This window comes from Budorcas taxicolor, chromosome 17 (assembly GCF_023091745.1).
Source record: "Budorcas taxicolor isolate Tak-1 chromosome 17, Takin1.1, whole genome shotgun sequence".
NCBI classification, from domain to species: Eukaryota; Metazoa; Chordata; class Mammalia; order Artiodactyla; family Bovidae; genus Budorcas; species Budorcas taxicolor.
Window position 1 is genome coordinate 16,054,573 of NC_068926.1, and position 27,667 is coordinate 16,082,239.

The 27,667-nt window shown below is 38.5% G+C and overlaps 1 protein-coding gene across 1 annotated transcript in view; it reads left to right on the top strand.

The window, feature by feature from the left end:
* Positions 1 to 27,667, top strand: part of INPP4B (inositol polyphosphate-4-phosphatase type II B) — a 723,258-nt gene that overhangs the window by 460,860 nt on the left and 234,731 nt on the right. Inside the window, exons 9-11 of the mRNA XM_052654320.1 lie at positions 395 to 506; positions 7,267 to 7,339; positions 24,147 to 24,294. Of these exons, the coding sequence (XP_052510280.1) occupies positions 395 to 506; positions 7,267 to 7,339; positions 24,147 to 24,294 (333 nt within the window). The remainder of the gene's footprint in view (positions 1 to 394; positions 507 to 7,266; positions 7,340 to 24,146; positions 24,295 to 27,667) is intronic.

Here is a 27,667-nt window from a genome sequence, read left to right on the forward strand (position 1 = left end):
GGCTTAGCAGTAGCAGTGTCTGTAATAGATGTGGACAGTATCCCATGAGATTGGTACAGAGGAGAAATGACCGATGCTGCTGTAGGGGACATGGGGTTATCCAGTGGAGCATGAATCCATAGTCTTGGCTACTCCTGAAAGCCTTGAGGTGATTTTACCTTCATGAGGTAGCTTGTGACAGTCCATGCACTTACCATGCTTAATTTTCTTTGGAAATTAAAAACAACACCAACATGATGTATAGGTTTTGATGTCTAAAAAGCAGATTTGTTCATTGCAACCGATGCAGGTAAAAAGCAGTGCTGGTGGTTTTCAGAAACAAACATATTTGGATATACTTTCTGGAAAGAGAAGAGTCTTACCTTTCATTCATTTCATTTATTTTTGGTTGCAGAACGTCAGATGGTGGCAAAGTTGTTGGCACCATAGAAGTCAGTGTCGTGAAGATGGGGGAGATTGAGGATGGGGAAGCCGACAACATCACGACAGATGTGCAGGGACAAAAGGTAGGGTCCCAGCCAGCTCACTGCACAAATTAAATTAGAAACGATCAGCTCTGCCAGCTGCCTGGATCACCATCACCTCTGTGGGGTATGAAATCTCATTATTCAAAAGCTAAATGAGAAATCAGCTTTGGAATGGGAGTGCCTTAAGTGTGTCTCATCCTCACAACCCAGACGGCCTGTGTGCATGACACTATGCAAAGCCACACACCATTCAAAACACCTTTCTCTCCGCAGCTGGCTCTCTGTGTTGGCACAGCCTCTTCTCAGTTAGAACAAAAGTATTGATCGCTGTTATATTCTGCAGTAATTAGCCCTATGTGAGATGCACAGAACGTTCTGGGAGGCCTATTGCCAAAAGTAACCACTTCTCTGCTCTCAGAATTCTCTTTGGAAAGCGATACAGTTTGAGTTTGGGTTTTGTTTTCATGTGAAGGAGGACAGATTGAACAACTCTGTGCCTTAGGAAATTATGGAGAAAGAAGCAGGAAGTGGTAAGTAGGCTGAGGGATGGGCGGGAGGACCCTAGAGGGGAGAGGCAGTGCCAGCTTCCTTGAAGTCCAGAATAAAAGCCCCAATATTGTCAGTATCCAGGATTTTTATTTCCTTTCTACTCTCTTTTCTTTAAATAGAGAGACAAAATTATTAGTCTAAAGTCCTGATTTAGGAAGGGTGTTACCTATCTCACTGAGGGACAGGGTATCAAGTTATAAACTAATAGTTTTCTCCCCCCCTCAGGGAAATGAATTTGTTTATATATTAGAATGTCTGCCTTTTCATAAATGAGCATTTTTTAATAACATGATCCATTGTGACCTATTTTCTGGCTTAGTGTCCCTTATCTGGGAGCGCATTTTAATTTTTGGTGCAGAGGAAACATCTAAACATCTCTCTAGTATGAGAGAGACAGTACTTATCTAGCACTTAACAAATCGTTAACACTACGAAAAAAATCTAAACTGACTTTCAAAAAAAATGTTGTTCTTAGTCTGCATTGGCTAGGGTCTTACCACTTCCCCAAGCCTTGTTCTTCTCTGTTCCGTACTCTGCCTCAGAATGTATTCCAGGTCATGAACATATTTCAGTGCGGTCCAATGTTTGAATCAGGTTGCTGGCCAATGGCAGGGCCATGTTGGAGTTATGTAGCAGACCATCTTAAGAGTCCTGTCTTAAGGCTAAGGTTCTGTCATGCAACCCTTGTTAACTCTGGACTTCTATGTAAGACTCCTATTAGTCACCACCACGTGGATGCTTGTGCGCGTCAAGATTAGAGAGGGAGGATTTGTAGGTTAAGAAGGTAGGGAGGGTGTGGGGGGAACAGGATGAACTAAAGGCAGAAATAGGCAGATAATCGTGCCTGAACCCATGGAGACCAGGAGCTAAAATACTTCCCATTTCAAAGTAAGCCTGCTTTCCATTTTCCTAACCTATTACCAGACACCTCCTAACCTATTACCAGACACCTCTATTTTTTCCCAAAGCTGGCTCACCCCTTGACTCCTTTACAATGTTGCTATTATGGGATAGCACAAATTGAGTCATGTTCTTTTCATAAATAGAGAACCTGATACTCAGGAATATGCCCCACTAATGTTTCTGATTTAGTAATATGAACTTTAAAAAAATGACTTAACTGAGCTGTTCCAGAAATAGGTGGCAGTGTCAGCACGTACCGTGTAGTTGTCATAAGTGGGCTAAGATGCTAACCACATCAAGCTGGTTTTAGCTTTATCCTATCTGCATTCTTGACCTTTTGCAAAGTTTTTTATAAAGCTACTATAAACTCTGCTGGCAATCCCTAGGAATGGTCATGAACAGCATGTCATAAGGTCCACTCTGCAAGATATTTAGAAGAGTTATGTGGAAAGAACTTTATCTCAGTGTGTTTCAAAGTGTGGTCAGAATCATCACAGTGTTTGTTAGAAATTCAAATACGAGGACCCTTTTGCAGACTTGCTAAATCAAAATCTCTATGAAATGTGTTAACATGGTCTGTTACTAATAGTGATTTAAATCTTGAAGTTAGTCAATGACTGAAATATATGAAAAGACAAAGTAACTGAGATTGAGGTTATCCTAAAACCACATCCTTCTCACTGGTTTGCACAAATGCGGGAGAAGAAACGGAACAACTCTTTGTACCATATTCGTGTACTGAGTGGCACATGTTATCCCTTATATATGCTGAGCAGTAAAAAATTAGTACCTATAGGAACCTGCTTGGGCTGCTGTGATGAAATACCATAGATTAAATGACTTAAACAACGGAAATGTATTTCCCACAGTTCTGAAATGCTACTGAGTCCTGGATCACAGTGCCAGATGATTCAGTTCCTGGTGAATCCTCTCTTCCTGGCTTGCGGATTTCTTGCTGTGTCCTCACAAGGCTTTTCCATGGCGCACATGCATAGAGGGAAAGAGGGAACTCTGGTGCCTCCTCCTCTTCTTGTTCAGGATATGAGCTGTGGCATTAAGGTCCTACTCTTGTGACCTCACTTAACCAATTCCACCAAGTTCTTATCTCCAAATACAGTGAAACATTGCGACTTCAACATATGAATTCCGAGGAATGTGATTGAGTTCATAATAGTACCTCTGATATAAAATACTACATTTTAATCTTGAATCATACCCAACAACCAGAGCATGGGCTACAATTATAAATGAAAATCCAAGCTCTTTCCTCTCACATATGTTTCCTTCTTTCCTAAGACCATATTATTATGGTAAACCATAAAGAATCTGCCTGTAGTGCAGGAGCCACAGGAGATGCAGGCTCATCCCTGGGTTGGGAAGATCCCCTGGAGCAGAGCCTGGCAACCCACTCCAGTACTCTTGCCTGGAGAATTCCATGGACAGAGGAGCCTGGTCGGTTACAGTCCATGGAGTCGCAAAGAGTCGGACACGACTAAGTGACTGAGCACACTCGCACATTCATCAACGAACCAACTCGGCACAGATGCCACCTTCCTGTGAAGTAACAACAAAAAAATAAGCAACATATTGTTGATCAGATGGTGCTATTTGTTATAGGGAGAAAAGGACTAGAGAGTCCTAGGCTGTGGCCATTTTACACTGGATGGTCAAGGATAGATTCACTAGTAATATGATATTTGATCTGAAACGTGCAGGAAATAAGGAAGAAGAACTGTGGATTTCCGAAAAGAGAAAGAATTATAGGTGGAGTGAGCAGCAAAAGCAGAGGGCCTAAGATGGCAGGATGCTCCTTGTGTTGAAGGAACAGCAAGAAGGTCAGTGTGACTAGCATTGAGAGGTCAAGGAGGAGAGTGATAGGAGTTGAGGACAGAGATTCATGAAGCAGGGAGGATAGACTGTGTACTTCCTTGAAGCCCATGAGACTCTGAGCTACGTGTAAAGACAGTTGAGGAGATGAGTGTATAGGTGTGAAGTCTGATTCATATTTTAAGAGGACCTTCTGGCTGCTGTTTTGAGTAGAGCCTACCATGAGGCAAGGGCAGCAGAATGAAACCCAATTATTATGAAGATTCAGGGTAGAAATGCAGATGAGCTGAATCAGGGTGATGCTGATGGAGAAAGTGAATTGTGGCTACATTCCAGGAGAAAAGGATAGCTAAAAAACAGAATTACCATTTTCTCAAAAACACTGAGAGAAGCAGGTGGAGGAAGATGGGAGATTTTGAGATGCTATATTTGACATTCCTCTTAGATATTTAAGTATATATGTATCTAAGCAGCTGGAGATTCAAGTCTGGAATTCAGGTGGGCTGTCCAAACTGGAGTTATGTATTTGCGAGTCACCTGATGATATTTGGATGGTGTTTAAGCCATGAGACTGAATGAGATCACAAAAGCATAGCTATTCTGTTTTACACTCTTGAAATTTATATTTATGTGGATCTTATCTACTGACATTTACTGTATTTGTAATTATACTATATATAATTCACTTATTTGACCTATATCTGTAGACATTTATCATATTAGAAAGTCAAACAGGAAATGTTTAAAACAGAAGAGTATATAAGTACACATACTATTAGCTATCACGTGATTGGGTGATACAGTCTAGAAAATTCTATATGCTTATAAGAGAAAGAGAAGGAAACAGACAAATAATATTTTAGTATTAATTTGAAAATAAAGCTGTCTTTACCCTGTGCTAGATGCTACAAAGGATACAAAGACAAAAGTTATCAGGGGATTTCTCTGGTGGTCCAGTGGCTAACACTCTGAATTTCCAATGCAGAGGCCATGAGTTCGATCCCTGGTCAGGGAACTAAGATCCCACATACTGTATGGCTCAGCCAAAAAGTAAAATAAATTAAATGAATGTATCTTTAAAAAAAGTCATCAGGAATTTCCAGGAGACTCCAGAATAACTTTGAGAACTGTGATTGATGGAATAAATTAACAGATGTGAAAGTACTTAGCCATGAAGTGTTGGTCTTGATGGATTCATACAGAGCTTTACAATTGTTGTTCACACAATATTGCTAATTTTCTAGGTCAGTGCATATCAACACGTATCAAATTGATATGTTAGCTTAGAGTCAAAATCATTTAGCTCCAAGAATTTTGCATATCTTATGTTTCTTTTGCTTGGCCACACTTACATTCAAAAGATACTTTTAAAATTATTAATCACAATCAATAGGGTTGTGGTGCTACATCTGGTACAAAAAGCATGTGATGTTTTGCTATTCCTGCTCAGAATCACAAATGTAGAGTCATTACATTGCGAGCGCACACCATGCAAATGTGTAATGTTGCAAATATCCATCATCATAATAGCAATGAACAGTATAAATAGCTGAACCTTCTTAAGCACAATTTCCACCTCATTTCCATCCTTGCATTCTCTGTAGCAATTAGCACAGTGTAACAGCGACTCTAAGGTCAATGTAAAAAAAATTTTTTTTAATATAGCTTAAGGAAATAAATAAGGTTCTTGGCCTGGAGAACTTTCAATCTAAATAGTGACAAAAAGTGTACACTTCAGGAAACAATTGAAGAAAGCAATAACCAGAGTCCATATATGAAAACATTAATTTGTTAAGTGCTTCTTACTTTCTGCTTGTGTTCAATGGATTTAAATCTTGAGAGGATTCTGAATAGTAGAACTTTAAAATACAGTAACATTGCAAAATAAGAATATTAGTTTAAAATGTCCTCAATATCGATTTTCCAGTGTGGGTGGAAGATATAAATATATAAAAGTCATTTGTCTGTATTCATTTGGTGAAATGAAGCAGGCCTTTAGTTTGGAATGAGAAAGTTATCTTTGATTTCAAAGAGGCAGGACTGCCTCCATAAAAAGAAGCAGTTTCTCAGGATAATAGCCTGGTTTCTGGGAATTATGGACTTCTTCACTAAAAAGGTTTAATCTAAACCATCCCTATAAGTTATATTGTAGATGATGATATTCTTTTGGAAAGGAAGATGATTTAGAGCTGTGTACCTAGTTATTATGTGGAAGGATGTCAGGGATAAAGCATGAAAGCATTTGAGGACCAGTCTGAGAATACTGAATTTGATTGGACAGTAAATAACCATTATACATTCTAGAACCAAACACCAATATGATGAATATAATATTTACCAAAAATTACTTTAACAGCCCTATGTAGGCTGAAAGAAGTAGAGAAAATATTGTAAATAGGAGCAATAAAGAATTTTAAATGTGTCTAAGGATCCTTGCACATTGCTGTGGTGATTTGGAAAGTGCATATACAAAATACCTGTGGATTAAAAAAAGGAATCACCTCTGACTTCTGGTTAGTTGCAAAATGATCTAAAGAACACTAAATTTTAAGAATTCTTTGCAGTTATTCATTCTTTTAGTGGGATCTCAATATAAGCACTAAAAAATTTAGGAAAGCACATTTTTCTCCATCTAGAAATTTCCTGAGTAATGTGATGAATGTTATGACAGAAGAATGAGTAGTGGACTTTAAAAGTACAGAAAGTAACATTTGAATCAATGTTTTAAATTGTTTGTGTCCCTTCTCTATCATGAACAATGACCTCCGTGGCTGTGAATCTCAGAGCAGGGCCAGTCCCTGGAGGGGGAAGGGAGGTGGGTTTCTGTGTCTCTCTCTGTCTCTCCTCTCTTCTGTCCAGAGCAGTGTCTGTTCTGTAAAGGATCATGAGCTGAATCTATTTTTCATGGGTTAATAGATCATCTATTATCTCTAGATTAGCTTGTATGTAAATTACTTATTCATAAACTGGACATCAGCTTATTTATAGAGTACCCTCATCCTTTATGAGCAAGTGTTTGTATCTTTTGCCAGAGACAAAAAACGTCTCCTTCTGCATTATGAAATTAGATGCTACAATATTTTTTCTCCTTTATTTACAGTTGCCTTGATTTAAAAGCTAGAAAATAATTTGCTCTTTATTGATCCAAATTCGACCCACCCAGCTGACAGAAATACAAAGATATTCACCTTCTCATAGATGATTTGCTGTAATGGGAACCTATTCCTAGCATGTTAGGGAGAGTTCTTTTCTACAAAGAAAGTACAGGTTTTCTCTCCCAAGAAGTCTTTAACTCGAACTGAAATGTAGTCTATATAATAAAGTCATATTATATGTAAGTAAATAATTACAAGTTAATCTAGGTTTATCGTAAAGATACAGCTCAAAATAGTTTTTCAAAAATGTTTTGTTCAAAAGTTTTTGAAACTGTGTGCATGGCCTCATGTTTTGCAAATAAGAGAATCTCATTCCTTATTTGATCATGTTCAAATATGTTTTCTTTCTTCTTTTTCCTTCCTAGTGTGCACTGGTTTGTGAATGTTCAGCGCCAGAAAGTGTGAGCAGAAAAGATAACCTACCTTTTTTGAATGCCGGTATGTACCTCAGTTTTGGAAACTTAAGTTCATTTCATGTGAACATACATTTTAATTTTCTAAGAAGTTGATACTGAACCTGGATACCATTCTCACAGAACCATTGTAAGCATTTATTAAATATTGGTAATAATGGGAGTTAGCAGTGTAGGGGGAAACTTGACAATTCCATAAAAAATATATTTGTATAACTTGGCTAAATGGCAAAACAAATTCCTTTTTTCTATTGGATTTTGTTTTATCTGAAATGAGACGTCATTTCAGATGATGGAGGAAGATGGAGGATGTATTAGAAATGTGAAGCTTGTAATTAGTTTGACTTTCTAATTCTAGAATTTAAAATAAAGTTGTTAAAACAGTATGTATATGGATTCAGTAGGAAAAGTTCATACATACATTTGTACATTCCAGTGTGTGTGTAAATATATATATGTGCATATACATGTAGTGTTCATAATGCTAATATATTTGAACTTCAAGGAGGCACTGAACAGTGTGGTAAATGATGACTTTGACACCTGATACAGTTAAAAAAATGTGATAATATACCTATATGTAAATCATGGAGCTAACTTCTGAATGATAACATACATTGTGTTACCAGTAGTGATAAGATTAGCAAATAATGATTAGTACAATGACAGGCAAAATGCCTCATATGCCTTGCCTTACCTTGTTTTCTAATATGTGCTATGAAGAAGGCACTCTTATTATCTCCATTTTATAGATGAGGAAGTTGCTCAAGATTACTACTTAGCCACAGCAGGTCCAACATTTAATCCGGTTTTAATCCCAAGGCCTTTGCTCTTAATTACTAGATCATGCTGTTACTAAAAAAGCCATTAATTAACAAGCTGGTATAACAGTAAAATAAACCTTAACATTTTCCTAGCCTTGCTATGCTGTGCATTTCAACAGTGATATGGATAGCATGATAATCAGATTAAGTGATACCCAACTTCAAAGTTACTAAGAAAGAACCCCTAAACAATGAGCAATTTTCCCCTGCAGAAACCCAGTAATAATAAGAGATGGAGAAAGACATGCAACATTTTAAGTCAAAGAACTCAAAATAAAATATAGCTACCAAAAGCCCATGAATTGTACTTAATAGAATGGAGGATTAAACCAAACAAGAGCAGCTACTTCTCAATCTAGGAACAAATGGCATGTTTTAAAAAATGTTTATTAAGGATATAATATCAGGAAGAATGTGCATTAAACAGGGAAGGGGCTAGCTGCAGTTACACCAGCCAGATACCATAAAAATACTTGATAAGGTATCTATGTGGCTAAAATAGCTAATATATCCTCAAAGGGTCTTCCTCATATATGTTTTTTTTCTCTTAAAAGCTGACCAAACCTCTAAACCTTGATATCAGTACATCTAGATAATCTATTTAATTCTCCAAATGTCAATTTTGAGAAATAAAATTGAATGTGAGAGATATTGCACTCATGTTAAATACAGTTTAAATGAATCAAATTATCATCAAAATCATCTACACTGTAATTATAAGACACTTTTTAAGTGATTCACTCATGTGAACCTTGTAATTTTTTTATGCACACAAAGGGAAATGCCATTTTAAAATACTGATTGGTTTAATAAAAATTTCAAAGAGAAAGAGAAAAGTGGCTCTCAGAGTAGAAAGAAATATATCACCTAAGGAAGATGAGACAAAGGGAACATGAGAAAAATAAATCTGCACCTTCTGATCCTTGTGCCATAAAATCTGCAAGGCATGAGTTTTGGAAGCCTATTAACTCTTCCGAGTGTCTAGGGTATGATTCCTAACCTTTGATTTGTAATATGACAGAGACAAGCGACATGGAAGTCTTGGGAGCAGCTACATTCTACAATTTAAATGCGCTCGCTAACGGAGTGAAAGAGGATTGATTACTGCTTTCCCTTTTCCTCGAGCTGACAGTTTTGGTGGTGATTCTACACTTTGTTCTGATGATTTTTTTCTGTGTCCTTGGTCCAGGCAATCTGAAAGTGCCTAGAACATTTGCCAAAAATAGTTTCTTTCTATGAAATTATTTTTTAAATGCAGTCTTATTTATTTGGCTGCACTGGGTCTTAGTTGCCGCACATGGAAGCCCCGTTGCACCCTGTGGGAATCTTCTTTCCCTGAGGGATCAAACCTGGGTCACCTGCAATGCAGGGCAGATTCTTAACCACTGGATCACCAGGGAAATCCCACGAATATTTTCTATGAGCCTTCTTATATTAGGGAAAGTGAAGTCGTTCAGTCGTGTCCAGCTCTTTGCGACCCCATGGACGGTAGCCTGCCAGGCTCCTCTGTCAATGGGGTTTTGCAGGCAAGAATACTGGAGTGGGTCGCCATTTCCTTCTCCAAGGTATATTAGGGAAAGATAAGACAAAATGACTGTCAAATGTTCTAAAAGCTTGATTTTTAAAAAATTATTTTAAAATACAACTAAGTGCTATAAGTAAAACACTTCTGTTTATAATCCTTAAGTGTATCGCACATATACAGAATATGTAAGTAGAATATGCACCCTTGACTTTGGTCTTTGTGTACACTGGTCTTTTGTTCTATTTATTTATCCGTCTAAACTCAGCAGCTTTGGAATTAATCTGTTATATTCCCATGAGGTACTTTTTCACAATCTGTAGGTGGAGGGAGCTATTCACATTCTTCCCAAGCCTTTATATTCATGTATTATATGGAACTTGCCAGTCTCAAGTGAGTTATGAAGTTCTTACTGATTGAGCGCAAGAGGATGTCATAGCTCATAGCTGCTCTTCACTATTCTATTTATATCTCTAGAGGTTTAATGAATAACTCGGAAAATTCACTTATCTATTGTGAGACTCCAGAGAAAAAGCTCTTCCCTCTTGGGTCTCACCGTTTTCATGCCACATTTGCCTCTCAAGTTGAATGTATATGTTGGGAGCCTGGAGAGGTGAGGGGAGGAGGAGAAAAAAAGATGAGGAGGAGGAGAGGGGGCAGAATTTACAACTCCATAAAAAAGATATATAAGTACTTTAGCTATACAGGAGAAAATAATTCCTTTTGGCTGTTGGACTTTGTATTCTCTGAAAGAGGAGATGAATTGGATGTAGTATTAAGAATTGTGAGGTTCTCATTTTGTTTGATTTTATAATAGTTTTATCAAGGTTGTTGAAAGTTACCTGTTTAATTATTGGTGCATTCATTTAAGCAAAATGGCAGTGAGGACACTTAAAACTATGTGTTGTTGGAGTGTTGCATCAGGGATGAGGGTAGGGAAAGTTAATTTTAAACACAGGGAAGTGTAAACAACCAAGTCTCACGACGGTCACAGAGTTGGGTGTCCGTTAACTGAGGTGCCTTTGTCTACAGCAAAACAAGAACAAATGGGCTCTGGTGGTAGTAATACCAGTGCCCTGAATAGGCTCTGTGAAGAACTGGTGTCACAGCCTAGATTTGCTAACAGCGGTGTGACCCTGATGGACTGGTCAGCCTCTTTGGACATCAATACTTTGGGGATGACCAAACTGACCTCGACAGTCTTCGATTTCCTTTTCGGTCCTCCATGTCTGAAATCTAAAAAGCATAGTTTAGCTTTTGCTGTGTCTACCTTCATTTTAGAAATATTTCATGAAAGTTTTCATTTTCATCAGTTTCACATGGAGTGCTTTATCCAGTTCTTTGTTACTTACAGTTGTCTTTCTCAGGAGTTATTTATATTTAATAAGCCTGGCCACAAGTAAACTCTTCAAAAAATTTTGTCAAGATCAACAATTCTCTCTAGATTTCCTGAACCTACCCATTTTCTTTGTTAAAGTACAATGCTGCAGGATACTTCAGCCCATGGACTTTGATATTATCATGATCAATCAGAGAAGCTAATGGGCCCTGTCATTGTTTCCTATTATCTTCACATTTTGAGTGAGTTTCGCTCTGTCAGCAAGCATTCGATCTGATACAGCGTCTTTCCCAGTTGAATTCTATACTTCTTGAGTCATGAAATTATCTATGATATTTTTGAAGACCAGTTTCATGCTGTATATTACCGTGTATGCTGTCCATCCTCTTCACAGAGGGTGTATCTGACAGCGATGAATTCCATGACTGTAAAACATCTAAATCTCAGTGTGAGGACTACCCTGTTTTCAGTCCTAAATACAGGTATTTTCCCCCCTATTTGGAGAGTTTATTGGTGTTTATCTTCTTGCCTCAGGGAAGAATCACAAGTGTTCTGAAAATAGTCCACTGTATCTTTTATTCTTTTCCCCCAGATAGGCTTAAGCCATCGACTTTCCCAGGCGGCACAAGTGGTAAATAGCCTGCCTGCCAGAGCAGGAGATGTAAGAGAAGTGGGTTCCGCCCCTGGGTTGGGAAAATCCCTTGAAGGAGGACATGGCAAGCCACTCCAGTGTCCTTGCCTTGAGAATGCTATGGACAGAGGAGCCTGGCAGGCTACAGTCCGTGGGGCCACAAAGAGTCAGACAAGACTGAAGTGACTTAGCACACATGCCCTATTGCTTTACTGCAGTTGCCTACTTATGAGCTGTTTAAGAAGAAGAAACATTGCTTATTTATTTCTGTGTCTCCAGGGACAGAAAGCAATGGGAACTCAGCAGATATTTGTCAAATGACTGATAGTGGGTGTATCTTACCGCTTGAATTTATGCTTCAGGTACAGAAAACTGCCCTGTTATTCTTCTGTCCCTGAGAAAGATGTTCAAATTGAATTATTTCCGTTTAAAATGATTTATTATTTTCCCGAAAAATTGCTGTTAAATTCTCATTTTTAATTTTTTTTTTCTGCTTTGTTTGGCACCATATATTTTAATTGCCTTTTACAATACCACATAACTGGACCAAGTACAGGCAACATTCTCCTCAATACCACCCCATCTAAAGCAACTGGTGACTCTGAATATTTTAAGAAAGATTCTGAGAGACTTTGAAAAATATTTATCTCTATGTTCATTTCGAGTCCTAAGGAATTCCAGCCAAAAAAGCAAATCTCTTTGTTTTGTCTACTGTTTTTTCCTTTCCATTCATGAGGTACTAAATTAACTACCTTGTCAAATTTTAGATCATGTCAGTTTATAATAACAAAGTTTATAATAACAAAGGTATCTCGGTGCTGTCTTCTTTGTACTCAGTTGTATCCGACTCTTTGCAACCCCATGAACCCACCAGCTTCTTTGTCCACGGCATTTCCCAGGCAAAATTACTGTAACAAGCTGTTATTTCTTTTTCCAGGGAATCTTCCTGATACAGGGATTGAACCTTCATCTCTTGTGTCTCCTGCATTGGCAGGGGGGTTTCTTGACTAATGAGCCACCTGGGAAGCCTCATACGTTCTTCATACTAGTTAAATAGATTTGCCCTTGTATTTATAACTCTATGATATATAAAATCTAGGACCATCTTGGCTTATAACATTGGCCTTTTATCCTTATACTCACTCACCGGATTTCTTTGCACTTTGCTGTTTTAATAAATCCAGTGGAGCCCATTGTCAATGCAAAGAAAAAAACGTACAACCGTAAAGATGAGAGTTATGTTTTATTAGGCAGACTTTCTCAGGGCTTTGAGCCCGGGAGACAGAAGTCTCAGATTACTCTGAGGGACTGCTTTGAAGAGCCTGGATGTATGGGAGTTTTTGCAACAAAGGGCAGGGAGCCAGAACATCAAAAGATTATTGATAATTAAGGAAAACCAGACATCTCAAGTTAATGAAATCAGCCCTTTTCTGTGTATAGGAAAAGGAAAGGAAAGTGAAGTCACTCAGTCGTGTCTGATTCTTTGCGACCCCATGGACCATAACCTACTAGGCTCCTCTGTCCATGGGATTTTCCAGGCAAAAGTACTGGAGTGCATTGCCATTTCCTTCTCCAGGGGATCTTCCCAACCCAGGGATCAAACCCAGGTCTCCCGCATTGCAGGCAGACGCTTTACTGTCTGAGCCACTAGGGAAGATGCAAAGTCTGGGCTCATTGTAGTCATTCCTTTAAGGTGTGCCTCAGCTATCCAGGGCCAGTATCCTGTGTTCCCTCGTCCTGAGTTTCCTCAGAGTGCAGAGTCTGGCATGACTGCAGCGGTTGACAGCTGGATCGCAGGCATTCTTTGTTTTCGTTCTGAGTTTCCTCAGGACTCTCCCTCCAGGTGGCTGTCATGTGGTGGCTGATGTCTGTAACATCTTTTGTTTCCTGATATGGTTGGTAGCGTTAGTAGTTCACACCATTAACCCTCCTCTTTTGGAATTTTCATGTTTTCTTTACTGTATGTTAACTTAGAGTGTCAAGTAGCTTGAGTGAAAGAGTAAATTTCTTTATCTATTAATAGTAATCAATGAAATCATCAGACATTTTTAATACTTCAGCTTTGTTCCTGCTTTATCATCCCATCTATTGCCCGCCTTATGTAAACTAGAAGGAAAATAAATGATATAGTCAAAAAGGTAATATTTTGTGGACACATATGAGAAGGACTTTCAGCTCTGGTGTTCCTTCCTTCATTCTGATGCCTGTGCTCTTCATTGAAGTGAGGTTTTTAGTTATGTCCTTCCCTCTTGCATTTTCTCCTCTCAATTTACACAGTCAGGGCCATTCTGTTTTCCTACTAGGGGAAGTAATGATTTGGCTTCCCAGTTGGCTCAGTGGTAAAGAACCCATCTGCCAGTACAGGAGATGCAAGAGACGCAAGTTCAATCCCTGGGTCAGGAAGATCCCCTGGAGAAAGGAGTGGCTACACACTCCAATATTCTTGCCTGGGAAATGAGGAGAGAAAATAAAGGTTAAGAAAACAGCACAGTCATGGCCTTCACAAAGTTTGCCTTTTAGTGGGGGGCACAGAGCAGTAAACAGACAATTGTAGCACAATTGGTAAGAACCATGATAGAGAGGGGAATGGGGGATACCAAGGAGAGACACCTATAGGGAGGGAGGAGGTGGAAGTCAAGGAGGACCTCCTGGAGGAGGTACTCGTTGAGCTGAGTTTATGGGATTTTTACGTGCAGCTAGGAAAAAGGAGCATTCCTTTGAGATTCAGAGAATGCCTTAAGCAGAGGCAAAATGCCAAGAAACAACTTGAGTTCTTGAATGGCACAGGTCATTCCAGGTTGTTCAGCATGAAAGATGAACCAGAAAGGGACACTTTTCTAGATTTTTCCTTTCCTTTAATGACTGGATTAGAATTATTGTTGTTGTTGTTGTTGTTCTGTCACTCAGCTGTGTTCAACTCTTTGTAACCCCATGGGCTGCAGAACGGCAGGCTTCCCTGTCCTTCACCATCCCCGGAGCTTGCTCAAACCCATGTCTATTGAGTCAGTGATGCCATCGAACCATCTCGTCCTCTGTCATTCCCTTCTCCTCCCGCCTTCCATCTTTCCCAGGATCAGGGTCTTTTCTAATGAGTCGGCTCTTCACATCAGGTGGCTGAAGTGTGGGAGCTTCACCTTCAGCATCAATCCTTCCGATGAGTATTCAGGACTGATTTCCTTTAGAATTAACTGCTTTGATCTCCTTGCAGTCCAAGAGACTTCAAGCGTCTTCTCCAACACGACAGTTCAAAAGCATCAGTTCTTTGGTGCTCAGCCTTCTTTATGGTCCAACTCTTACATCCATACATGGCTACTGGAAAAACCATAGCTTTGACTGTATGGACCTTTGTCAGCAAAGTAATTTCTCTGCCTTTTAATATGCTGTCTAGTGTTTGTCATAGCTTTTCTTCCAAGGAGCAAACGTCTTTTAATTTCATCTGCAGTGATTTTGGAGCCCAAGAAAATAAAGTCTGTCACTGTTTCCATTGTTTCCCCATCTATTTGTCATGAAGTGATGGGACTGGATGATGAGAATAAACAGAACAAATCATTGAAACTACAATGAATGAAACAAATCACTGCTCTGACCAACCAAAGTTGAAAATACAAATTGTACACACTGAACTCACCAGTTATCACCAGCTGGAGACTAAATTCCCACAAATATTACCTTTATGTTTTATTCTGACATCTGTAATAGTTTTTCTTGTTCATGGCCTTGAATTGAACATGGAGTGCTAGGGGCTTGTGGGCTTGGCTACACAAGGGGAGCAGCACTTTTCCAACTCAGCTTATATCCTATTTCTATTCTTATTTTTTTTGATGCTTCAAAGCAACACAAGCAATAACATAGTATAGATTGTATGACACACCTAAAGAAAAGTAATTTAAAAAATTTGAGGGACTTAATTTTTTAACAGTTTATTTCATCTTCATTATTTTAAAAAGCGGTCTCTCTCTGCTGGTTTTCAGAGCTCCTGTCATCTTTTCTTATGTTCTCTTTCCTATAACTGTGCGTAGGACAGTCTTTCCATGATTTCTGTTTAGGTTTTTTTAAGATCTCATTTAATCTTAAAAAGAGCCAATCTACATCTAAGATGTGTGTATATAAAGCTAAGATATTTTCGACTACAAATGAGAGAGTGTCATTATCTAATTGGATTACCCAGACTTATCTTCTCTAAGTATTATCCAGCATTTGGAAAAGAGGAAATACATGTACATTCAGCTGAATAGTGAAACTATTAAACAACTGCATAATTAAAAGCTACCAAATGAACAGATTCTCTACAAGAATCTACAGAACATTAAAATAGTGATTTTGTAAAGATTGACGCTAATAAAGTCAGATTCCATTTATATATGTGATTTCTACCACCTCCTGAAGGCAAGAAATTGCATGAAGATAATCACAGATGAGCGCTTCCCTGGTGGCTCAGATGGTAAAGAATCCTCCTGCAGTGTGGGAGATCTGTGTTCATCCCTGGGTTGGGAAGATCCCCTGGGGAAAGGCATGGCAACCCACTCCAGTATTCTCACCTGGAGAATTCTCATGGACAGAGGAGCCTGGCAGGCAACAGTCCATGGGGTTGCAAAGAGTTGAACACTGCTTAGTGACTAAGCACAATCACAGATAAGCTTTGTCTGGAGAACTATGTTAAAGACAACCCGATAAGATAACTGTTTCACATTTTGATGATCCCTTCAACCCTGAATCCATATTCCCAAAAGGAAAGTGAAAGTGTTAGTTGCTCAGTGTCTGACTCCTTGCGACCCCGTATAGCCCACCAGGCTCCTCTGTCCATGGAATTATCCAGGCAAGAATACTGGAGTGGGTAGCCATTTCCTTCTCCAGGGAATTTTCCTGACCCAGGGATCGAACCTGGGGCTCCTGTATTTCCAAACTTCCGTCTAATCCTCTGATGTCCCAACACAGACATAGAAAAGAATTGACCCTATGATACCTCTCTGGTTTGTCTTTTTCTGCCCCAGGTTGCTTGAACAGCCATCTTTTTTTATGTGCCACCTATGTGTTGGCTTTGTTTAACATATCCTTGGCATCTTTAGTTGGTAATTTAGAACTGGAACACTTGGCTTCCACAATTGCTGAAAGCCATAGAAAAGCAGGTGGTGTGCTACCTTATTTAAAAGGCCCTTTACAGTGTCTGGAATAAACAATCTAGACATTCGAGTTGTGCTGTAATTTTAGGAGAAACAAATCTGTCATTTGCTTTCTGTCCCTGTGTTCACCTTAGGGGGTAGATCTCAGAGAGAATGTGTTCAGATCTGGACTAGCTTAGAACTTTATTCTTTTTTTTTTTCATAAGTGTATTCATTTTAATTGGAGGCTAATTACTTTACAATATTGTAGTTAAGTCATTATTGGAACCATGGTGGGATCTAAAATCTCTTTACTGTTATTCTCTTGGTGGAATCTATCACATGATATTTTTAGCAGTTGTTCTGGCAAAAGCAATGGAAAAAAGGAAGACAGTATATGTAGGGCTCTCTAAAAATAACTTATAATAGATGGTAGATAGTTGTTGTTAGTGTATTTAGTCACATCTGACTCTTGGGACTTCATGGACTGCAGCGCACCAAGCTCCTCTATCCATGGAATTTTCCAGGCAAGAGTACTGGAGTGAGTTGGCACAACCTACTCCAGGGTATCTTCCTGACCCAGGAATCGAATCCATGTCTCCCGCACTGGCAGGTGAATTCTTTACCACTGAGCCACGTGGGAAGTGAGTTGAGCTTATTATACGGTCAGCAACGCACCTTTTCTATGAAGAAACATTTGGCATCAGTGGAAAGCCAGAGCTGAAAGTGGTGGGCTCATTTCCACAGCTGGATTGTGTGTGCAGAATGGTTGAAATTGTGTCTCTGCTATAGGGCAGAAGCATTTCTGAAATGACAAAAGCATTCGTTACTTATGGCCCACTGTTCAATGTTTGATACATGAATACTTTCTTTTATGTGAGGATGGCAAATATCTTCCCACTATGAACCCAGCAAAATTTTGAGCTGAGAACATCTCTGATCTGTTTGTAACCAGTGGAACAAATTTCATGGTAATTAAAAGTCAGACCATATGTTGACTTTTAAAAATTAATTTATTTTTAATTGAAGGATAATTGCTTTACAGTATTGTGTTGGTTTCTGCCATACATCAGTATGAATCAGCCATAGGTATACATATGTCCACAGCTTCTTGAACCTTCCTCCCACCTCCCATCCCATCCCACCCCTCTAGGTTGTCACAGAGCACCAGTTTGAATTCCCTGAGGCATACAGGAAGTTCCCACTGGCTATCTGTTTTATATAAGGTAGTGTGTATGTTTCCATGCTGCTGTGTCTGTTCATCCCACCCCCAACATTGTTCATAAGTCCGTACTTTACATCTGCATCTCCACTGCTGCCCTGTGAATATGGTCATCAGTACCATCTTTCTAGATTCCGTAGGTATGTGTTAATATACTTTGTATGTTTCTCTTTGTGACTTGCTTCACTCTATACAAGAGGCTCCAGGTTCATCCACCTCATCATCACTGACTCAAATACATTCCTTTTTCTGACTGAGTAATGCGTTGTATATATGTACCACAGCTTCCTTATCCATTCCTCTGTCGATGGGAATCTAGGTTGCTTCCATGTCCGAGCTATTATAAATAGTGCTGCAGTGAACACTGGGGTACATGTGTCCTTTTCAATTATGATTTTCTCAAGGAATATATCCTGTAGTGGGATTGTTGGGTCACACAGTAGTTTTTTTCCTAATTTTTTAAGGAATCATCATAGTGTTTTTTCCTCAGTGGTTGTATCGATTTACATTCCCACCAATAGTGCAAGAGGGTTCTCTTTTCTCCATATCTTCTCCAGCATTTATTGTTCATATGTTTTTTGATGATGGCCGTTCTGACTGGTGTGAGGTGATATCTCATTGTACTTTTGATTTGCATTTCTCTAATAATGAGCAGTATTGAGCATCTTTTCATGTATTTGTTAGCCATCTATATGTCTTCTTTGGAGAAATATCTGCTTAGGTCTTTTGCCCACTTTTTGATTGGGTTGTTTGTTTTTCTGGTATTGAGTTGCATGAGCTACTTGTATATTTTAGAAATAAATCCTTTGTCAGTTGTTTCATTTGTTGTTATTTTCTCCCATTCTGAGGGTTGCCTTTTCACTTTGTTTACAGTTTCCTTTGCTTTACAAAAGTTTTTAAGTTTAATTGTGTCCCACTTGTTCATTCTTGTTTTTATTTCCATTACTTTAGGTGGTGGATCATAGAGGATCTTGCTGTGATTTATGTCACAGAGTGTTCTGCCTATGTTTTCCTCTAAGAGTTTTAAGCCTTACTCTGTTATATGACATTTTAGGATACAGAGTAGATGTTCTTGCTTTTAGTAGGTTTTCAATAAGCAATGCTGCTGGATCAAACTGGGGTGTAAAGTGGATTCCACTACGTCTGCATTGAGACCCTTATAACTATCTCAAATTTAGTATCACTGTTTAGAGATTTATGAGTTTCAAAAGCTTAGAATGTATAGCATGAAAGTTAGATGGGAGATATTATTGGGAATTCTGGGAGGTAGATCAAGTGACCTGATTTTTTGTTTATTATTTGCCTCAAGTGTTTTCCTTAAAAACTAGCAGTGTTTTCACAGGGTCTTGGACCTTGTGTCTGGGGTGGTCACAGGAGAAATCCAGAGCACATTAATCATACTGTCCTTGATGTCTACTTATGTTATTTCAACAAAGGTTTATATTTAGAATACATTGAAGAGCATTAAAATGAAACAGTAGAATCAAAAGTTGAAGGACTGGCTTTGAGATAAATAAAATAAGGAATATTATATTTTGCAACCTAATTAAAAGTATAAATCTTCTAAAAATAATTATTGTTTTATTAAAGGCAAGAAAAACCCAAGGATTTTTAACCATGGTTTGGAAGATACAAAGATTCTGTGTAATCTTGAAAAAAAAAAAAAAAACAAACCACAGAGGTTAATAAGCAGTACATGTACTAAATATAGATAACCCAAGTAATTGAATATTTACTTAGATTACAAAGGGAAAATTTGGACAGAGGCTGAGTTTTTATCTTACTATAAAATGATTCATTTATATTCCTGACCATGTTATATTAGAATTCCTAATATCCTATAAATGATTTAACTTGACTTACAATATATTGAATTGCCTACATATATATTTTTTTCTTTTCCAAGTTTATGGCAATAGAGGTTTTAGTAAAATTCTTACATCTTTGAAATATTGTCACTTTAAAGATGAATTAAATACCATAGTTTCTTTCATGGGGTGTAGGTTTCTGTATTTCATATAAAAGGAACTATATCTGATAAGGACAAATATCCAAATTATGTAAAGAATTCCTACAACTCAATAACAACAACAACAAAATCTGATTAAAAATGGGCAAAGGATCTGAATAGATGTTTTTCCAAAGAAGACAAAAGTGGCCAGCAAGTACATGAAAAGTTACTTAACATCACCAATTATGAAAGGGAAGTTGCTCAGTCGTGTCTGACTCTTTGCGACCCCATGGAGGTAGCCCACCAGGCACCTCCGTCCATGGGATTTTCCAGGCGAGAGTACTGGAATAGGGTGCCATTTCCTTCTCCAGGGGATCTTCCCCACCCAGGAATCGAACCTGGGCCTCCTGCATCGTAGGCAGACGCTTTACTGTCTGAACCACCAGTCATGAGGGAAATGCAAATCAAAACCACAGTGAGATATCATCTCCCATCTGTTAGAAAGGGTATCAAAAATACAAGATGTAACAAGTATTATTGGCAAGGATGTGGAGAATAGGAAACTTTTGTGCACTGTTGATGGCAATGTTAAGTGGTACTGCCACTGTGGAAAACAATATGGAGATTTCCTAAAAAACTAAAAGAAGAACTACCATATGATCCAGCACTGCCTCTTCTGTGTATTTAGCCGAAGTAAATGAAAATATTAATTCAAAAAGATACATGCATCCCAGTGTTCATTGCCGCATTATTTTCAGTGGACAAGGCTTGGAAACAACCTCAGCATCCACAGATGAATGGATAAAAAAATGTGATACACAGATCACACATACACACTGAATAGAATATTATTCAGCCGTAAAAAAGAATGAAAGCTTGCCATTTGTGACAACATGGATAGACCTTGAGGGCATTATGCCAAGTGAAATATCAGACAGAGAAAAACAGCTACTGTATGATTTCACTTATATGTAGCATCTGAAAGCAAACCAAAGCATAACAAATTAAAAAAAAAAAAGAACTCACACATACAAAGACAGATTGGTGGTTTCCAGAGATGAGGGACTGGGGATGGGAGTGAAGGTATCAAAACATGCAGATTTTTAGTTATAAAATAGTTTTGAGGACATAATATGCAGCATGATGATTATAGTTAATAATACTGTTTTGCATGTTTAAAAGTTCCTGAGAGAGATTTTTAAAGTTCTCATCACAAGAAAAAATTTGTGATTATGTATGGTGACAGATATTAACAAGACTCATTGTGGTAATCATTTAACAATATATACAAACACTGAGTCATTACATTATATACCTGCAACTAGTATAATATTATATCAATTATAATTCACCAAAATGAGAAAGTGTAATTAGCCTTAAATATGGTGTGTGATATAATCTGATTCATAAGACTTAAAGGTCATGTTTATGGCAAAAATGTAATCCTTTTGGACATACAATACTGGATTTAAAATATTGTCTCTCAACGGACTGGAAATATACTACTGTTTTCTGGCTTCTATTGGTGTTTTTATCTTCCTTCGTAGCTCAGTGGGTAAAGAATCTGCCTGAAATGGCAGGAGACCCAGGTTGATTCCTGGGTTGGAAGATCCCCTGGAGTAGAAAATGGCAACCCACTCCAGTATTCTTGCCTGGAGAATCCTGTGGACCGAGGAGTCTGGCAGGCTACAGTCCACAAGGGGTTGCAAGAATCGGACACTACTTAGTGACTAAACCACACTGGTATTTTTAAAAAGTGCACATTCTAGATAACACTTACAGGAAATAGAGAAGTGTACTGGGAGCTTTGAATCTGGTTATTGAAGAATGACATGTTTGCTATCAAGGTTTCTGATGTACTTTTTTTGAAATTTTAATTGGAAGCTAATTACTTTACAATATTGTAGTGGTTTTTGCCATACATTGATATGAATCAGCCATGGGTTTACATCTGTTCCCCATCCTGAACCCCCTCCCTCCTCCCTCCCCATCCCATCCCTCAGGGTGATCCCAGTGTACCAGCTCTGAGCACCCTGTCTCATGCATTGAACCTGGACTGGTGATCTGTTTCACATATAATAATATACATGTTTTAATGCTATTCTCTCAAATCATCCCACCCTCGCCTTCTGCCACAGAGTCCAAAAGACCGTTCTATAAATCTGTGTCACTTTTGCTGTCTTGCATATACAGTCATCATTACCATCTTTCTAAATTCCATATATATGTGTTAGCATACTGTATTGGTGTTTTTCTTTCTGACTTATTTCACTCTGTTTAATAGGCTCCAGTTTCATCCACCTCATTAGAACTGATTCAAATGTATTCTTCTTAATGACTGAGTAATATTCCATTGTGTATTTGTACCACAACTTTCTTATCCATTCGTCGCTGATGGACATCTCGGTTGTTTCCATGTCCTGGCTATTATAAACAGTGCTGCAATGAACATTGGGGTACATGTGTCTCTTTCAATTCTGGTTTCCTCAGTGTATATGCCCAGCAGTGGGATTGCTATTTCCAGTTTTTTAAGGAATCTCCACACTGTTCTCCATAGTTTGCATTCCCACCAACAGTGTAAGAGGGTTCCCTTTTCTCCACACCCTCTCCAGCATTTATTGTTTGTAGACTTTTGGAACCCACTCCAGTGTTCTTGCCTGGAGAATCCCAGGGACGGGAGAGCCTGGTAGGCTGCCGTCTGTGGGGTTGCACAAAGTCAGACACGACTGAAGTGACTTAGCAGCAGCAGCAGCAGACTTTTGGATGGCAGCCATTCTGACTGGTGTGAGATGGTACCTCCTTAACAATGATAATGTCCAGACTGAGCCACTGAGAATGGTGGTTGCAGAACGGATGAATAGTTCCTCATTTTAATGCTCAGAAATATGTATGTATGTGTGTATGTATGTGTATGTATATATATTTATCGAAATAATAAATGTGGTACAGGCTTATTCGTTTCCCAGATGGTGCTTGTGGTAAAGAACCTGCCTGCCAATGCAGGAGACACAGATTTTATCCCTGGGTGAGGAAGATCCCCTGGAGGAGGGCATGGCAATTCACTCCAGTATTCTATCCTGGAGAACCTCATGAACAGAGGCGCCTGGCAAGCTGCAGTCCATAGGGTTGCAAATGGTCAGATACAACTGAAGTGACTTAGCACACATGCATTCACAGGCTTTTGGAACTCTGAAATGTTGAAAGGTGTTTTACTCTATACATTGAAGAGACTTGGGCCACATTCCAGGCTGGGCTTTATTAGTCTTACATCCACTTCAATATCAAATTCTGTTTTTAGTTAGCTTTATTGGTAAACTGGAGCCAAACAATCCTAGATACTTGACTGGTGATTGACGTGATATTTTGTTGTTCACTAAACTTTGATGTATTTCTCTCACATTCATTGCCCAACGGCAGTGGAGATAAAACCTTGCCCTGAAATGTAGGGCTTGGTAGTGCAGCAGGAATGCTGGCCTCATAAAAGGTGTCTCAAGTATTATCTTAATATCTAGTCTTACACTTTTTCTTTTAATCTTTTAAAATCCTTAATGCCATGACCATGTTGCTTTTCCCCTAATCACTGCCCATCCACCCCAAATATTCAGTTTGTTCCTAGTCTCCCTATTCTGCTTGTAATAACGTATGGTTTCAGGAAACTGTGTTACTGACTTAGTGGCACTGAAGTATGAATGATATTTGAATTTTAATAGATCTTAAACTAGGAATAAACCTTTTGACATTTCAGAAATAAATCACTTTTGGTAGTAGGGTCATTTAGAACCTTTAATATAACATATCAGTTGTCACCTACTATGTAAGTGGGTAAAGTTGACTAAGAGTGATTGGAAGAAATTCAGAAATATATTTTTTCAAAGTATGTATGATATATAAATCCATATATTTTCATCTATAGTTATAAATACATATACTATAAGAAAATCTTTAGAAGGGAAAAGAATTATTAGGCAGTATATCAGAGACCACAGTGGCCACTTTATGAATTGGAATTTGACGTATCACTTTTTAATTTAATAAAGACTGATGTCCCAGAAGCTACTGAAAAAAATAAAGTGTATGGAGAAAATTCTGAGGAACTCAAATACACTATGGGTTATAATAAAAATTTTTCATCAAATAAATAATCAGAATGGCAGCCTGATTAATGATATTGTTAATTGATCTTTATCTAATGGACATATCTTTATAATCTGACTAGTAACCTTGATTTTTGTCTCCTTTTCCAGTGTTAAAGAACCCAGTGTGTAAATTATACAGATTTCCCACTTCTGACAATAAGTGGATGCAAATCCGGGAGCAGATGTCAGAGAGCATACTTTCTTTTCATATTCCTAAGGAATTGATCTCTCTTCAAATCAAAGAAGATTTGTGTAGGTAAGAGAAAATGGTTTATGATCATCTCTTACATTCATTACTTTTTCTATAAAACATTTTCTCTTTTTTTATTTTGGTCTTCTTTTAAATTTTTATTTTATATTGGAGTGTCATTGATTTACAAGATTTTGTTAGTTTCTGGTGTACAGCTAAGTGATTCAGTTATACATATACGTATGCATGCTAAGTGGCTTCAGTTGTATTTGACTCTTTGCAACCCCGTGGACTGTAGCCCACCAGGCTCCTTTGTCCACGGGATTTTCCCAGCAAGAATATTACGGTGGGTTGCTATTCCCTCCTCCAGGGAATCCTCCTGACTCGAGAAGAACCTATCTCCTGCAGCTCCTGCATTACTGCTGAGTCACTGGGGAAGCCCATATATACGTATATGCCCATTCTTTTTCAGATTCTTTTCCCATATAGGTCATTACAGAATGCTGAGTACAATTCCCTGAGCTCTACAGTAGGACCCTACTGCTTATTCATTTTGTACACCCCAGTGTGTATCTGTTAATCCAAAACTCCCAATTTATCGCACACCTCACCTTTCCCCTTTGGTAACCATAGTTTGTTTTCTAAGTTTGTGAGTCTTTCTATTTTATAAGTAAGTTCATTTATATTATTTTTCTAAGATTCTGAATATAAGCAGTATAATATATTTGTCTTTCTCTGTCTGACTTATTTCACGTCGTAAAGTATGATGGTAACATAAAAATCAAGACTGGCATTGTCCAGTATGTTTGGCTGCTAGAACTGTTAAGCACTTGCAGTATGAATAGTTCAATTTGAGATGTTACATATGTGTAAAACACAAACCGCAGTTTTCAAATTCTTCACACACAAATGGAAAAGACCAATTTTACAATGAAAGGTTAAATAACATTTTGCCTATATTGGTGTTAAATATAATATATTATAAATTTTATATGCATCTCTTTTTGCTCTTTAAATATGACTACTGAGCACTTGAAAATTTTTCATCACATATGTGATCCTCATTTATAGCTTACACCTTTTTTTAATCTATTTTTTTTATTGAAGGATAATTGCTTTACAGAATTTTGTTGTTTTCTGTCAAATCTCAACCTGAATCAGCCATCAGTTCAGTTCAGTCACTCAGTCATGTCTGACTCTCTGCAACCCCATGAACCGCAGCACGCCAGGCCTCCCTGTCCATCACCAACTCCCGGAGTTCACTCAGACTCACGTCCATCGAGTCAGTGATGCCATCCAGCCATCTCATCCTAGGTCGTCCCCTTCTCCTCCTGCCCTCAATCCCTCCCAGCATCAGAGTCTTTTCCAGTGAGTCAACTCTTCGCATGAGGTGGCCAAAGTACTGGAGTTTCAGCTTCAGCATCATTCCTTCCAAAGAAATCCCAGGGCTGATCTCCTTCAGAATGGACTAGTTGGATCTCCTTGCAGTCCAAGGGACTCTCAAAAGTCTTCTCCACCACCACAGTTCGAAAGCATCAATTCTTCAGTGCTCAGCCTTCTTCACAGTCCAGTTCTCACATCCATACATGACTACAGGAAAAACCATAGCCTTGACTAGCCATAGGTATACATATATGCCCTCCCTTCTGAACTTCCCTCCCATCTTCCTTCCCCATCCCACCCCTCTAGGCTGATGCAGAGCCCCTGTTTGAGTATCTTAGCCATACATCTAATTCCCATTGGGTATTTAACATATGGTAATGTAAGTTTCCATCTTACTCTTTCCATACATCTCAACCATCTCCTCCCCTCTCCCCGTGTCTGTAAGTCTAGCCTCTATGTCTATTTCTCCATTGCTGCCCTATAAATAAATTCTTCAGAACCCGTTTTTCTAGAGTCCGTATATTTGCGTTAAAATACAATGTTTATCTTTCTCTTTATGACTCATTTCACTCTGTATAATAGGTTCTAGGTTCATCCACCTCATTAGAACTGACTCAAAGGTGTTCCTTTTTATGGCTGAGTAATATTCCCTTGTGTATATGTACCACAACTTCTTTATCCAGTCATCTGTCAATGGACATCTAGGTTATTTCCATGTTCTAGCTATTGTAAATAGTGCTGCAATGAACAATGGGATACATGTGTCTTTTTCAATTTTGGTTTCCTCAGGGTATATGCCTAGGAGTGGGATTGCTGTGTCATTTGGTGGTTTTATTCCTAGTTTTTTTTTTCTTTCATATATAGTAGTATGTATTTGTTAATAATTCAAACAAAAACTGGTACACAAATATTCATAGTGACATTATTCACAATAGCTCAAAGGTAGAACCCGTTCAAGTGTCCATCGGTAGGTGACTGAATATGCAACACAGGGTATATTCAAAAGCTTGAACAGTATTCTACCATACAAAAAAGTACATTGAATGGTGCTGCCACTGTGCAAGACATTACAGAAATTACTCCAAAACTAACACATGGAATAAATACACAGTTCAATTCTAATTCATGCTATGTACCCAAAAGGCTTGGGAAAAGGGGCTGAAAAAATGCATGCTTCTGAAGTCATAGTCACAACAGCGTGATTCACACTGGCAAACAAACAAGCAATCTAAGTGTCCATGGCAGCCAATTCCATAAACAAACTGTGGTATACACACAATGGAATCTGATTCAGCCCTTCAAAGTCAGTAATTCTGACAATGCTACAATGCAGACGAACCTTATGGTCATTATATTAAGTGAAATAAACCAGACCAAAAAAGGACAAGCGTTCTGTGATTCCACTGCTATAAGATATCTAAACAAGTTAAATCCAAAGCCAGAAAAAGCAGAAAGTCATTCCCATGGATCGAAGACAGTTCATGTTTCATGGACCCCAATTTCCCTTGGGGAAACTGACTTCCCATGATATCTCCAAAACCAATTATACAAATAATTGGAAGCCATATCCAATCAAATGAATGTAGTCATAATTTTACAGTTTACACCAGCCTCACTCAAACTCCTCAATAGACACAAGGCAAAACTATATCTATGGTACCTCAGTTCAGTTCAGTTCAGTCGCCCAGTCGCGTCCGACTCCCCGTGACCCCATGAATCACAGCACGCCAGGCCTCCCCATCCACCACCAACTCCCGGAGTCCACCCAGACCCTCTCCATATGCCTTCCATAGTCACTATATCAATTTACATGCCCACAAACAGTGCAAGAGCATTCCCTTTTCTCCACACCCTCTCCAGCATTTATTATTTGTAGACTTTTTGATGATGGCCATTCTGAGCAGTGTAAGGTGATATCACATTGTTTTGATTTCCTTTTCTCTAATAATGAGCATTGTTGATCATCTTTTCATGTGTTTGTTAGCCATCTGTATGTCTTCTTTGGAGAAATGTCTGTTTAGGTCTTTTGCCCACGTTTTGATTGTATTGTTTGTTT